The sequence below is a fragment of the Pyxicephalus adspersus genome, chromosome 12 (assembly GCF_032062135.1).
Source record: "Pyxicephalus adspersus chromosome 12, UCB_Pads_2.0, whole genome shotgun sequence".
In the NCBI taxonomy this organism is placed as follows: Eukaryota; Metazoa; Chordata; class Amphibia; order Anura; family Pyxicephalidae; genus Pyxicephalus; species Pyxicephalus adspersus.
Window position 1 is genome coordinate 5,415,866 of NC_092869.1, and position 16,159 is coordinate 5,432,024.

The 16,159-nt window shown below is 38.9% G+C and overlaps 1 protein-coding gene across 1 annotated transcript; it reads left to right on the forward strand.

Moving 5' to 3' along the window:
- The first annotated feature begins 832 nt into the window (after nucleotides 1-832).
- On the forward strand, nucleotides 833-15,680 carry LOC140342479 (NACHT, LRR and PYD domains-containing protein 3-like). Its single transcript, XM_072428677.1, has 6 exons — nucleotides 833-1,018; nucleotides 6,800-6,889; nucleotides 8,577-8,737; nucleotides 10,101-10,278; nucleotides 11,426-11,491; nucleotides 14,704-15,680. Exons 1-6 carry the CDS (start codon nucleotides 1,012-1,014, stop codon nucleotides 15,678-15,680), a joined length of 1,479 nt encoding a protein of 492 aa, XP_072284778.1. The 5' UTR covers nucleotides 833-1,011.
- The last annotated feature ends 479 nt before the right edge of the window (nucleotides 15,681-16,159 follow it).

The window sequence follows — 16,159 nt, forward strand, 5'->3', positions numbered from 1 at the left end:
TTTACTGTGTTTCCCTGATGGAGAACATTGGGGACATTAAATGGTACAATATATGGTATGATGGATAAAGCTGGCCATACAAGGTACCATATGATACCATAACAATAACTGTGTACTGTAGTCTTCTTCCTGGGTAAAATAAGGCATCCCCCTGAAAATAAGCCCTAGGGCATATTTTGGCCTTCCAAAAAAAATAAGACAGTGTCTTACCATCGGGGAAACAGGGTATTTATATATATTTTTTGATAGAACACCGGGCCTGTTTGATCTAACTATAAATCCCTTAAAAAAAAGGATATTGGACAGAATGAGGGCAGATTTAGCCTCAATAAGGATTGAAATTGGGGGTGAGACATCAACAGGTGGAGTGGGGGAAGGATGTCATCACTTTACCAGAAGTGGGAAGTTTGATGAATAGGTATAGAAGCTTCACTACTAATGTCTGTGGTACCTGTACGGGCTTTAAGTGAACCTACACAGAGAATATGTAAGCTGCCATTACTGAGCTGGTTATAATGTATACAGCTTGCCTGGTTTGTGTTCTGATCCTCAGCCTTTATTACTTTTACCTGCACGCTTATTTCAGGTGTGTGACTGATACTACTAAAACCAAAAGATCAGATTTACATAATTAGCATTATTTACAATAAGATCAGCAATGGAAGCTTCCACCTTCTCTCAGTGATATCTCTGCACACAATTTATCAAAATCTGCAATTGGCTTTTTAAGAAAATGTGCTTTATTCTTGTGATATCGTGGAGGGGGAGGGGAATTCTGTGAAGCTTTGCATACAGAGGAAATACCAATATTGAAAGTGAAAGCATTTACAGCCACATTTCTTTCCCACCACTGCTTTAGAATTCTCTGTTTTACGCTTTACAGATGGCCAAATATAACTACGGTAAAGGCTGAATATAACTCTATATAATAGAAGGAGAACTACAAGACACAGGTTGGATCATCCAGATGTATGATAAGAGGAATCCAAATCCTGGAATCTCCACCTAACAATGCCTGGTAAGATGAAACAAAACCAATGTTTGTATGATACACTTACATAGATGATTCATTGGTAATACTGCTTGATACTTTGTACGTTTCTTATCCACATGTGGGGAGATAACTTGGGGTCATGCCTTCCACCCTACCAGAGTTGCCAACCTAAATTTTAGTTTTTGTTTTTTCTTTCTGGAAATTCTGCAAACCTTATTTTTTTACTTTTTATTACACCTTATATGTACATTTTTTTGAATGTCAGCTTGTAATATTTGCAGCATGTGTGGAGCTTGGAACTTAAGTGTCTCCACTGCACTCATTAGCAGATCTTTATTTTAAAAAAATGGTGAAGACTCTGCTTGGCTCTATCTGAAATTGATATATTGTTGTCAGATAAACAAAGGATCCCTATTGCAATACAAATTGGGGTTAAATGGGCCTTGCATAGCACTTTATGTTTGTGAACTAATGTTGAAATTGGTACACATTTAATAAGGTAAATGATAATGTTTTGTGCTCCGTTTTATCCTGTTTTTCTTTTCTTATGTTACTCTGTTGTTATATACAAGATTATAATATTGGTGTTGGTGTGTCTAGGGCTGAAGGGTGGTGGCTGGAATTCTGCTGTAGAAGATCCCACAGCTTGGGCCTGTAGTGTGACAAAGGAATACAGAGGCTGCTCTCTCTCTCATTGGGTCATATTACTCCTTAGCTAGAACTTCTTTGTATGTATATTCTAAGAAATTGAAGGCATATACTTGTTCCTTTCCCTGTATCCAGTATCTTGATTATTATCTCTCTTTTTAAAGCTTAGCAGCTTTTTAGCAAGTCCTGATGATAACACAACAAAACACGCAAACCACATAGGCATGTATAGCCTCCTTATATTTCATGAGGATAATTTATACATTAGCCAGGAGTTTGCACATGTTCATTTGTTTTTAATATTTGAACTTTAATCTGCAAAAGGATCCTTTTAAATTTCAGAATGTATTGTGCCATACAATTTCAAAGATAAAGTATACTCATTATATAAATATATGTTTAGCATATTTATTGTTGGTAGATCATTTTGACTTTAAAATTTTAAAAGTAACTTGCAAGCCAAAAAAGTGTGGGCACCCCTGATCCAAGTCTTCTAAACAGGCCCAGGTTTCGCACTTAGTGAGTATAAATAAATTAAGAAACTATATTGTCATTATATATACTGTATTAAGCTACAGAGTATATTTTTGAAACATTTATGGTTTGTGGTGTGCTGCAGGATTTTTTCAATGTAAAAAATATACCCTGGCTCAAAAGAAGTACAGCATGCCAGTACCAGATTAACCCACTTTTCCCACACGCAAGTTTGCAATGCTTTAAACTATAAGTACAGTGTGGATAATCTGTATACCCTGCCTATTCTCAATATTGTTTTATTGAATGCTTGATTGATTGATTTTAGGATTAATGTCCTTATGTTCAGCGCCAAGGTGAAAACAAAAAAAAATGTGTGTTTAATCCTCATCTCTCACTTGGTGGTCTGTGTGGGGAATCAGAGAATTTACCACTAATATTCCATTTCTCCTGTCTGCTGAGGTTGCGCTAGACTACAAAACTGTAGGAATTGTAGTGTTTATTGACAGTGGGGCAGGGGTTAACTTAGGTGATCGTCAGTTCGTCCGTATGGGTTAACCACTAGTGCATTAGACAAAAAAATCTCAGCAATTGATTCCGCTCCACTCACGCAGAAATGATTGTCACAAATGGTGCAGGACATCCCTTTAAAGGTAGATTTTCATCAAGAATCCATCTCGTGCTTTGTGCTGGAGGGTTTGCCTGCTCCATTGGTACTAGGTTTACCATGGTTAAGCAAACATAATCCTACCATCGATTGGCAAGCGAGACAAATTCTTGATTGGAGTGATTATTGCATAGACAACTGTCTTAACACATCACTTTCTGTTGTAACCACTAAGGTTGTACCTTCATTTATTTCTGAGTTTGCTAAAAGTGGGGACCAGGAGTTACCTCCACATCGGGAGTATGATTGCCCCATAAATCTTATTTACGGAGGCTAGTTGCCTATGTCTCGGTTGTATAATCTTTCTGAACCCGAAAGAGCGGCCATGCGAGAGTATATCACTGAGAGTTTGGCTAAAGGTCATATTAGACCATCCAAATCTCCAGTAGCCACAGGGTTTTTCTTTGTTAAGAAAAAGGACAGAACTCTTAGGCCATGTTTGGACTTCCGTGAGCTTAACCCTATTACTGTCTGTGACCCTTACCCTCTTCCTTTAATCCCACATTTGTTCAATCAGCGCCAAGGTGTTCTCTAAATTGGATTTGAGAGGGGCATATAATCTGGTAAGGATCAGAGGCTGGGATGAATGGAAATTGGCTTTTAATACCCCTGAGGGTCATTTTGAGAATATGGTCATGCCTTTTGGGTTAACCAATGCTCCTGCAGTCTTTTAACATTTTATTAATGACATCTTTCATCATCTGGTGGGCAGGTTTGTTGTGGTGTATCTGGATGATATACTAATTTATTCTCCTGACATGGTGACTCATCAGGATCACGTGAAACAAGGGTTACAGATCCTTAGAGAGAATAAATTGTATGCGAAGATGGAGAAGTGTGTTTTTGCAGTTCCAGAGATGCAGTTGCTGGGTTACTTAATCTCATCTTCAGGTTTTCGGATTCTGAAAAGGTCCGTGCAGTGACCTTATATGATTTTTAGGGTTCACCAATTACTACCGTAAATTTATTATGAATTATTCGGCTGTGGTTAAACCTTTAACGGACATGATGAGGAAAGGTTCAGATTTCTCAGTCTGGTCGGGTGCGGCATTACAAGTGTTTTGCTTCTGCTCCTATACTGGTGCAACCAGATGTGTCACAACCATTTATTGTGGAAGATGACGCATCTGAAGTAGGGGTAGATGCAGTCTTATCGCAGGGTCCTTCACCTAGTAAATGGCGCCCATGTGCTTTCTTCTCTAAAAAACACTCAAATGCAGAGAGAAATTATGATGTAGGTAATAGAGAGTTGCTGGCCATTAAGTTGGCTTTTGAGGAATGGCTTCATTGGTTGGAAGGAGCAATTCATCCTATTACCCTAATTACCGATCACAAAAATCTGGCATATTTGGAGTTGGCTAAATATCTGAAGACAGGCCAGATGGTCGTTGTTTTTTACCAGGTTCAATTTTATTATCACCTATCACCCTGGGGTTAAGAACGTAAAGGCGGACGCTTTGTCGCATAAATTTTCTGGGGGGGTGATTTAGAAGATCCTGGTCCAATATTGTCTGAAGGAGTAGTAATATCTGCCCTTTATCCCGATCTTGAGGCAGAGGTATTGGAGGCCCTGGGAGATGCACCAGATTTTTGTCCTTCAGGGAAGTTGTTCCTTACGAATTACGACACAAGGTGTTTGAGAAACACCACTGTACAGTCCTTACAGGACACCCTGGGAACAGATCCACAGTCAATCTCATCTCTCGTAGATTCTGGTGGCCTGGGTTGCGTAAATGTGTTGAGGGCTATGTGTCAGCATGTAGTACTTGTGCTAAGGTGACACATACTCGGTCTTCTGGATCTCTATTTCTGTTGTCAATCCCATCCTGACCTTGGACTCATTTATCCATGGATTTTATCAAAGATTTGCCTAATTCCTCAGGAAAAAACGTGATTCTGTCGATTGTTGATCGCTCCAGTAAGATGTCACACTTTATTGCATTGTCAGGGCTACCTAATGCTTAAACCCTCACACAAGTGTTTGTCGATAACATCAAGAAGCTACACAGTATTCCCTCGGATGTGGTGTCTGATAGGGGGACTCAGTTTGTTTCCAGATTCTGGAAGACGTTCTGCACTCGTCTGGGGATACAACTGTCCTTCTCTTCGGCCTTTCAACCTCAGTCGAACGGACATACGGAATGCACTAACCAGAATTTGGAGACTTATTTGAGATGTTTTGTCTCAAGAGAATCAGGAGGAGTGGTCATTTTTGAATTTGGCCAAGTTTGCCATAAATAACCGTAGGCAGGAGTCCACCGATAAGTCGCCGTTTTTTGGGGCATATGGGTTCCATCCGCAATTTGGCACATTTTCAGGTACTGAGACTTCAGGTATTCCTGAAGAGGAAAGATTTTCCTCTTCTTTGTCATCTATTTAGCTGAAAATGCAAAATATTTAAAAAAAGATGGGAAACAAGTATAAACGTATGGCTGACAATAGACGTATGAGTGGTCCGGACCTAAGAGTGGGTGGTTCTGTGTCACTATCCACAAGAAGCATTAGGTTGAAAGTACCTTCTTGGAAGTTGGGTCCAAGGTTTATTGGTCCATATAAGATCTCTGCCATTATTAACCCGGTTGCCTTTCATCTCGAACTTCCACAGGCTTTAAAGATTCATAATGTGTTCCACGAATCACTGCTGAAGAGATATGTCAAACCTGCTGAACTGTCCTCCTTGCCTCCTGCTCCTGTCATGGTGGACGGTAATCTAGAATTTCAGATCGCCAGGATACTGGACTCCCCAATTCTCCGCAGATCCCTCCAGTATCTTGTTCACTGGAAGGGTTACGGTCCAGGGGAGAGAATGTGGGTTCCAGTGACCGACGTTAATGCTAGTCGCCTAGTGAAAGCGTTCCACAGGGCTAATCCAGATAAGGTCGGTCCTGGGTGTCCGGAATAGAAGGGGGGGGGTACTGTCACGGTCCCTTCCGTGACTGAGGTTAGAAGATCAGTGAGACAAGCTGCACGTGAGGTTATCTGACAGTCTCTTTGTTTTTACTTGTTGCTGTGTTGTTGTTTGTAATGACCACTCCCCTTGTATCAGCTGCAGCTGGTGGTCATTACTGCTCCTCCATTTAGTCTGGCCTCACACTTCATGCTATGTGGTTGATATTCACTTCTGGGATGTGAAGAGCTGGTGTGTTGTCCCCTTCAGGGTTCCTGCTCCTCCGTTTGCTATTTAAGATAAGTTGAACTACTTTTGGTGTTTTGTTGTTCTATTGTTGTTCGATTGTTGTTACTAACTTCCCACCACGCACCACGCTTCTACCCACTTTGACAAAAGAACCCATATTAACGTTCAATGTTCAAATTGATCAAAAATACCCTAGTTTATAATATACAAGTTTTTTTATTAGATTGTTTTTATTCATTCAAAAAATACTGTATGGCCAAACTTTATGCACCTCAACAGGTGCAAAAAAAAGTTTTCTATATTTTATTTTTTTTATTATCTGATCAATATTGAATTGAAGAGTGCCAAAGTAATTTGAATTTTGGGTTTTTCAATCTCTTTTTGGAGGATATTTAGCATAACTCTGTTTACTATTTAGTATGGAATTAGTATGTAGTATTTATTATGGAAAAGTATGGATGGTAATACAGGGTGTGCTTTCCAAGTATTTACTGTATTTAAAAAAATTGGAACAGTTATCACCACAATCATGTGCTGAATTATAATGAGGAAGGGATTAATTTATAATAATTACACATATATGGAGCTGGGAATTGAAAATGTCTTCACTGCACTCACAAGCAGGTCTTTCTTCTATGAAGATGGTGAGGACTGTGATTGGCTCTATCTTAAATTGATGTATTGTTTTTAGGTAAACAAAGGATTCTTATTGCAATACAAATTGGGGTTACATGGGTCATGCATAGCATTTTCATGGAAAATTGGAATTGGTACACATTTAATAAGCAAAAAGCTCAGTTGTATCTTATTTTTCTTTTCTGATTTTAATCTGTTGTTATATATATGATGATGATGATGATGATGGTGTTGATGTCTTTAGGGGTGCAGACTGGTAAACGGAATCCTGCTGTAGAAGATCCCACAGCTTGGGGAAAGGTATCTAAGAAACTGAGAGCAACCAACAGTCCTGGTGAGCATTTATTTTATATACGGTACTTTTATAGTTTTTTATATTATAATAATATATATATTATATTATATGTAAAATGCATATATAATAAAATTAATGTTGTTTAATAATTTATATAATCAATTTTAAACAAATATGACTTATTACACAAAGAAAAAATAAAAAAAGATCTTAAAGCGTACCTAAACTCTGAAATTTCACTTTACATTAAAAGAGTAGACAACCCTTTGTTTGTAAAGTAAAAATTCTGTTTGTGCAGCACCACCACCCCCTTATTTGAGCCTAGGCGATCAAGAATGAATGGGACCACAAATTTTTGTTTTCCAACCTACTTCACCTGATCTCACGCCTGCATTGGGTGACATGAGAAGGGGAACCACCATAAAGAGACGAAGATGGCGCCGCCTGGCACGCCGGCTCGGGGACGAATACCAGGACGATGTGGGACTTGATGGAAGACACCTCCGGATGGAACGACTGCACAAGTGTATTTTTTTTTTGTGTTTTAGGCATTTTTGAGTTTAGTTCCTCATTAAGTATATCTCAATCCTATGAACAGAAATGTAACCCATTACAGCTTACCATTTCTCAGATGTGGCTGCTGCATTAGTTTTTATTGCATTACTCATTTGTATTAGCTGATTATACATGCTCTTCTACTTAAAGGCTTATTACATACATTCGCTGGCCTTTTTATTAGGTACACCTTGCTAGTACTAAGTTAACCCACTTTTGCGTTCCGTAATTCATTCTGGCAAACATTCCTCAGGTATTGTGGTCCTTATTTACATGACATCACTCATTTGCTGCACATTTGTCAGCTGAACATTCATATTACAAATCGCCCATTGTACCACAACTGTGCCATATGGTTAGTTGATTAAACATTTCTAGTAACAAGCAGTTGAACAGCACCCCCTATTTTTCTCGCATCAACATGCTAATGAGATCATTTTTAAAACCTTTCTGATTTCATTACATGTCTTAGAGACAGTCAGTGGGTCTCTGTGCTTTTCTATGCAATACAGGCAGAATGTGGCTGTTGGGAGGGGACTAGAAGGTGCTGTATGTAGTTCCATACATAGAGTACAAAACATATCAGTACTCCCAATATCTCAAAAGCCTTCAGCCTTCATGTAACCATTAGTCTTTATATTGAGAAGAGTTAATATTAATATCTCTTGATGGGTGGATGTCAGTCTGCTAGAATGGATGTTTATAGGCAGCTGTATTTGTTTTCAAACTGCCCCGTATGGCCACTTGTGATTCTGCACCTCCAGGATTGAACTATGTACTATGTGAATCTTTCACCATGTGCAGGGAAATCACAGCAAGCAATTTCAGTCCAGGAACTGAACCTGTGCAACTGGACAAGACTGAAGGGAAATCTGGAGGGCAGATTTATTGAAGATAAATTTGGTATAGAACATTAGAGACGGGGAGTTATTGGGCCTTTTCTGTAAATGGTGCTAAGATCACATTAGCAGATCAGGTCCCTGATATATTCTATATTTTGTTCTTCATTAACATTTTATTTGCTTCAATATAACCATCACTCAATTAAACGTCATTGTATAAGAGAATCCACAAACAGTATACAAAGATGGAGACATATTTGTAGGAGATTTTCTTGTGTCCTGAATTCCTCCCTCAGACCTGTAATTGTATTTTCTGTGTGTTTCTCTAGATTACATTGAGAGGTTCCAGCATCAGCTGTCTCCATATCAGGATTCATCTCTAAGGATGATATTTGAGTATTACAGAGATGATCTGACCGACGTCTTGGGGAATTTGAACCGCCAGACTCTATTACGTGAATTAAGAGATCGGAAAGTTTTAGACACACAAGTAAGGAATAAAGATATTTTTATACACCAGGGACAAAATCTGTGTACTAAAAGACAACTCCACCCTAAACCAGAACATGAATACCCACTGTTACCCCACATTCCAGGTTCTCGGAACTGCTGTTTATAAATCTGATTTGGGGTAATTGCTGGAACTTGGGACCGGCGTTCAGCTTCCTCATTCAATCTCTGGGGAAAGATCTGACCATTTAGAGGATTAAGATTCTGGTCTTTAGTTCTGAAGATGATTGGAATATTTTCATTTTCTGTTCCAAGGAAATAGTTCATATTCACGTCACTGTTTAATTTACCTGTGTAGCCCTAAAAAAAAAACATATTTTATAGCAAAATATAGAGGACATGGATGTGCATGGTCAGGGTATTGGGGTGCACCCTGGTGAGCAAAGTAAAGCTTAGTGGGAGCTGTAACTTAGAAAACGAGACTACAGAGTGCTGGAAGTTTGTGTGAGAACAGAAAGTGATTTTACATTAATGTCAAGAGTGGACAGTGACTCCTGGATGTTCTTTCTTGTATGTAGGTGTGTAATACAGACCTGTCCACAAATTATTAAATTCATTTGAAGAATAATCAGAAGACTAATCACTAGCCTAAGCAAAGAAAGTACAAATCAAAGTCCAAAAGTAAAAATGGGGCAACCCAGTCACTTCCCTTGGCAACAAACTTTCCGGAGCACTTTCTTTAGCCTCCAGCTGCCTACTGCATACAGGGCTCCCTGAACACAAAGCCTGATAAACTAAATAGTACATCTATGCTCAGGATGCATAGGCAGGAAAAACCTGGATATGAATCAAGTGATCAGGGAACCCCCCCCCTCATCTCTTCTCCCCTGACCAGCTTCAGGACCCTAAAGGGGTTTTCCAATTTTCAAACACTACTAAGGAAAACTAACCAACCTTTCCGTGAGCCTTTAACTCATATGATTGCTGAACCTGGGTGTCACACAATCATAATGTAAATATATTTTGTTAAAAAAAAAGCAAAAGGGATTTAAAAAAGCTGATCAGCCTAAAATAGGAGATTGAAAATCATAAAGTCTAATACATTTACATTTTTTTTATAGGAGATTGTTCTTTATATACATATTGGTCACATGTGACTATTGTCCATGGAACTGAAACTGAAAGAAAACTTAACATTTTAAGTTGTCTCCTAAACTGGAGAAGAAATCTTTCAAAGACTCTGATGTTTTTATCAGGAAGCAAAGGAAATCTCCTGGAAGCAAAGGAAATGGGGCACAAAAACACGACAAGAATTTTGATTTAGACTTTATACAAAATAATACAAATAAAAGTGTATATAAAAGATGTCATTCATCTATGTCATGCATTTATTTACACCACAGCTCCTTCAAGAACACTATGCAAGGTTGGCACTGGATGCAGCTATCTTCTCTTGCTGTTTGTTGCAAGATATTCAGAAGATGGGAAGAGAAGCAGTGGTTGGACTCTTGGTATGTCTCTATGCAATAAAGAAGAATCATCCTGACTTATTGGCAATTCTAGATGAGATCAGCCAGACAGGTAACAGCATTTTGTGTTTACAATCAATATTGTGATCAAATAATCATCACTACAAATTAAATAGTTGTGGGTCGATTTTTCCAATTAAAGTAGATTCTGACTCGGATTAAATTGATTCTGCCATTGGAGTGGGAAGTTTTGCTCTAGAATTTAGAAACAGCTAGCCAAGGTGACATAGTCATTTTCTGTTAGTTAGCTTTGAGCTTAACTATAGGGAAAGTTAGGTCATAAAAAAGGCAGTGAGGAAAAGAGGCTTTTCTGAGGAGAGTGCTTGCTGAAAAGTACTTAGGGGGGACTTTGTTAAGACAGTGGTCCCCAACCGCATGCGCGGGGAGCCATGTGTCACTCAAAGGGGAAGTGATATCATGATGTCAGAACCTACCCCCAGTCCACCATTGCAGGTCTGAGTGGGTGGGTTGTTCCAAAGTCTCTGGGAGGCGGGGTCCGCGGCTCTGGCTGGTGCACCCCCCCAAGTGGGGTCCTTCTGCTGGTGGGTGCACCGATTAGGGTGGGCTGTGGACCGGGGACCTCTGCGTTAAAAAACATTTTTTTGGGAAGTGCTTTTGGGAAAGTAGCCAGGGGAAAGTCCTTGAGAGCAGTGTGTCTCTTAAGCAAATGAAATCCCCAAATTGTGAACAGAATAGAAAAATAATTTCACACTCCCAATGCTAAGGCTCCTATACTTAGCTAAAGAAAGCACTTCTAGTGATTTTCACTACTACAATGTTTAAATTGATCTTGTTGGTTTTTACTACATATGCAATGCATATATATAATTTAATATTAAGTATGGACCAGAAATGTAACCTCAGAATCTAACTTTTACAGCCCAATGCAAACCAAAAAGTTTTAGAGCCTTTGTTACAAAGTCTAGAAGGGACATTAGATTGTGAGCTAGTAGTGACATGACTCACATGGTAGTGATAAGAACTATGTTGTGTTGTTTTTTTGGGAAGAATAAATGTTAGAAAATCAATATACCGGTAAACCGGTAAAGTCGAATAAATAAAATAGAAAACATCTAGAAATATTTTAACTGCTTTCTGGGTCTCTTTGTCCCTGTGATGATTGCACCTTACATTGGGTTGGACTAAATAAAGCTCAAGGCTGGAGAATTGGGATCACATTAATTTTTTTTTTCCAACAGGTGAGAGTCTGGTACAGCAGATTTTGCTAGATGAACATGGACACACACTCACCCCGGAGCTGAGAGGTAAATAAGACATGTGGTATACCTACTACCTTATGATATCTGTGGTAGTGACATCACTGCCTATACCTGGACTATGAGAGCTGCCAATTACTTTTCTGTCAATGACTTCTGTTACTATCTGTCAATGTATCATGCAGTACAATGTAACCAAATAGGACGCCTGCAGCAAATAGGCCAGGTGGATATCATCTCAGTGTATGAAGGGGAGCTGCCAGCGCTGGATGGAATGCCAAAGTACCTTTAGATATTGCTGTACCCTGCAAGGATAAATAAAATTTAGACGGGTTGAGAATGGGTTAAGGGTACTGTATACCCCTGTACTATTTTCCCAGGAAAATAGGATAGATTTTTTTTTTCATTAAAACCCAATGCTTTCTCCAAGCAACTCTCCCCATACTATACAATACAAAAGGTAACAATAACCCCCCTGGTGTTCTAATTTTGCCCGTATTTTTATGCAAAAAGGGTACATTGTTTTGCATGGAAATTTATTTTACATTGTAGGCCTATAATTCTTAGGCATAACTCACCGAAATCTGTCCAATATTTAATAAATGTAATAATAAACTTTAAATAAAAACATAAAAAAATCTTTTAAAACAAGGGTGGATAAAAATACAGAAACCTGTAATTTAACAATTTAACTGTACAGTAGCATGTATAATATATATATATATATATATATATATATATATATATATATATATATATATATATATATATATATATATATATATATATTATAAAAGGTTTTCTTTGTATTGGATTCAGTACAGGTATTTTGTATTGAATCCAATACATTATTTGAATCTCCTGCTACCCCAAGCCACCGACTGACTTGGGTTACCCATATCTTAATATTTGTTATGGGACATGTTCCCACAGATCCCCTTGACTCTCCTGATTTTTTATATCATACAAAAAAGCAATCTTGTGTATCCTCTTTAACTCGACAATGCCACTTCTCTAACCCTTATATACACAAAAAAAACACTAGTAGATTTTTGGACTTTTTAGGCATCACATTTTCACACTTTTATCATAAAATAAAGGCACACATACAGACAATACACAATTTAAAACATTTCTGGTGATACGTAGAAGTGAAAAAGTGATAAAATATATTCAATGTAAGTAGCTCATTTAAAATTTACTATGAGGAAAATGTACTTGGTTACATTGTTTAAAACAGATGGGCCTGAAGTTCTCTGTGTAATGGATATAAAAAAAAAAATAATAAATAGAATATTAGAATGAAAAAAAAAGCATTCTGAGGACCCTGTATACACTCACCAGCCACTTTATTAGGTACCCTTGTTCAACTGCTTATTAATGCAAATATCTAATCAGCCAATCACATGGCAGCACCTCAATGCATTCAGACATGTAGACATTGTCAATACAACCAGCTGATGTTCAAACTGGGCATCAGAATGGGGAAGAAAGGTCATTTAAGTGATTTTTTTATGTGGCATGTTTGTTTGTGCCAGGGTGAAAATATTTCAGAAACTGCTGATCTGCTAGGATTTTTACACACAACCATCTCTAGGGATTACAGAGCATGGTCTGAAAAAGGGGAAATACCTAGTGAGTGCAGACTGCTCGGAGCTGCTGGAAAGGTAGCCGTCATTTAAATAACTACTTGTTGTAATCAAATAACATACAACATGTCCAACCTTGAAACTGATGGGCTACAGCAGCACCACCCTGGGTGTCACTCTGTTAGCTGGGTCACCACACTGTTAGCTAAGAACAGGCACCCTGAGGCCACAGTTTGCGCAGGCGCTGGAAGATGTTGCCTCCATGTGTGCCGCAATATTTAGATGGCATGATCAGGATTTAGGTAACAAAACAGATCCATCCTTCATTGTATCAATGGCTCAGGATGGTGTTGGTTGTATAGTGCAATGGTGTGGGGCAGGCATGGGCAAACTACAGCCCGCGGTGCCACCCCAAGCAGGGTCAGGAGAAGGACCACGCTGTGCTGGCACACCAGCCAGGGCTGCGGAACATATCCGCCATGTTTATACCGACTCATGGAAGGAAGTGGGCGAGCTGTGTCCCTTATATAACCTGCCCACTCTCCTATCGCAGGCTCATCCATGATAGGAGAGTGGGCAGGGTTATGTCTACTTACCTCACGTGTTCAGTCCATAGCAGAGGAAGAATCCATTATTGTGGGATTGAAGAGTTGATGGATTGAAAAAAACGCTTGCAGTAAGTTTATGAAAGTTTATCTCCCTTTTAGCATCAGGGTATATCATTAAATAGTTTACATTGAAATTAGTTACTTCAAGAATGTCACACTAGGGGAAAGCGTTACACACACAGGAAAGGTAAGAGCTGTCTATGTAAAGAAAAATGTAACAGACCTGGCATACAAATGTATAGTGTCCTGGATCTTAAAGAGCTCACATATCAGAATTTGTAATATCTTCCAACTGGAGTTCTGCTCCTTTGGATTGGGATGGGAAGTGTCAAACCTTTTGTAAAGTGGTTATTGGTGTTTAAGGCAAATATCTACAAATCCCAGAAAGTTAGGATTTTTACAAATTTTACAACCCATTGTGGCCCTTGAGTCAAAAAGTTTGCTCACCCCTGGTGTGAAGGATACTTTCTTGGCCCCTTAGTACCGACCATGCATTGTTAAATGCCACAACCTACTTTAATATTGTTGTTGACCATGTCCAATAACATTTTGTCAATGCAATGAATAAATATTTTCAAATTTATATATATATATAGCCAACATTTTATTATAAAGTAATTAGAGGTCTACCAGTTTTGGAAGTAATGTACCTACACACACCAGTTTAAATGTGTACTGCATCATGACAGCTGACTTTGATCATTAGATGTAATAAAAGGATGTATTTAATTTTCATTTTACTAGCTCCTAAAAACACTTAAATGTTTAATGTCTCTACTGTGCAATCTAACTGCAAAACAGCACAAGTTTAGATTATTATGTGTCCCTGACTGCTCCTCCCCAAGCAATTTTGGTAACAATATTTTATTCAGGGACTGAGCAATTAAGCTAAAACATTCTGGTTTTGAAAGGCTATTGTGCACTATTTCCTACACTCATTTACAGCAAATCTTTTTTTCAAATTTATGGCAAATATAAATAGGAAATTCCTAAATGCATAAATCATTACATTCACAATTTTCATTTTAACTTTTTTGGGAACATTATTTCCATCACTCCCCAGAAATTCAGGAAAAGCACAAACAACATCTGATGAAGAGAACAGAGATTCTAGCTGAGCACAAACCCCCAGGAACTACCCTGGAACCACAAAGATTCTTTGTTAATGAGCGCTATGTGAACCTGGTTGTAGTCTCCACTGATCAGTTCAGGAAGCGTCCTAAGAATGAACTAATACAGAGTGGGGTAAAACATGCGGAACGCCTGAAGGAAACACAAACTGGGCTGGAACACATTTCCCCCAACAGACTGTTCCGCTGGAGCCACCAGTCACAATGTGTACCACATGCAGTAATGGTGTGCGGAGTGCCAGGAATAGGGAAGACCACACTGATACAGAAGTTTGTCAATGACTGGGTGACCGGAAAACTCTACCAGAGATTTGCTTTTGTCTTCTCCTTCAGATTCCGGGATCTTAATAAACTGGGAGAGCTCAGCTTGGAGGAGATGATTCTTCAACAATATCCATATCTGGAGAGTCAGATAGGAAATATTCTACAAGATACCGAGAGGCTTCTGTTTATATTTGATGGCTTAGATGAAAGCATTCACCAAATGGATTTCAGATCAAGTAAACTGTCCAATCCAAAACATAGAGCAGATTTCGGAGAGATTGTGGTCAGTTTGGTAAGGCAGAGTCTTCTTAAGGGCTGCTCTGTACTGATAACCAACCGTCCATCCAGAATGGCATCAGTTGATACCGGTGTTTTCCAGAGAATAGCTGAGATCATGGGATTCCTCCCTGAAGACAGACTAAGCTTCTTTAAAAATTTCTTTGGAAATGAAGAATTGTCAGAAAAGGCTTTTCATTATGTGCAGGAGAATGACACGCTGTACACTTTCTGTTACATCCCATCATACTGCTGGATTGTCTGTACAGTGTTATCAATGTGCTTCAAAGCCCAACCAACCAACACTGGCAAAACTGATAAAACTTGGGACAACAGGCGTGCCCAGGGTCATAACTGCCTGCATGCGTAGGAGAGAGGTGCCTGCGCTTTAGCGAGTTCCGGGTTTTAGAGGGAACCTAGATGGAACTTCTTGGCAAGAAAACAAGCAGTCAAATCTGCAGCTGAAACGCGATTTCTCCTCTGGACCAAACCCTTTCCAATCAATCAGGTAAATAAGCTTTTTGAGAAATTTTGGAATCCAAAATGTGATGGACTTCAAATTCCTGAGAAGAATCAGATGCAGGAGTAGCCAGTGGAGAGGGACGAGAAAAGCGATTCAGGACCAATGGCTTAAGCAGAGACACAACATGAAAGCATTAGTCAGCTTGCGATGTAAATATCAGAGAAGGCACCTTGCAACAAATATTCTTTGTGGAGAGTAAAACTTTATCCCCAGGTTGGAAATGAGGAGCCTTGCGGCGATGCTGATCAGCAAACTTCTTGTAACAAGAAGCCAACTGCTTTAGGTGCTCTGAGGTTGAAGCCCAAATAAAGTTCCTCTGCAGGGCA

Bases quoted from the DNA above. Each gene is read 5' to 3' on its own strand.
- LOC140342479 (XM_072428677.1), top strand. The intron at 8,738-10,100 runs GTAAGGAATAAA...TTTACACCACAG, and splicing joins GGAAAGTTTTAGACACACAA to CTCCTTCAAGAACACTATGC. The intron at 11,492-14,703 runs GTAAATAAGACA...ATCACTCCCCAG, and splicing joins ACTCACCCCGGAGCTGAGAG to AAATTCAGGAAAAGCACAAA.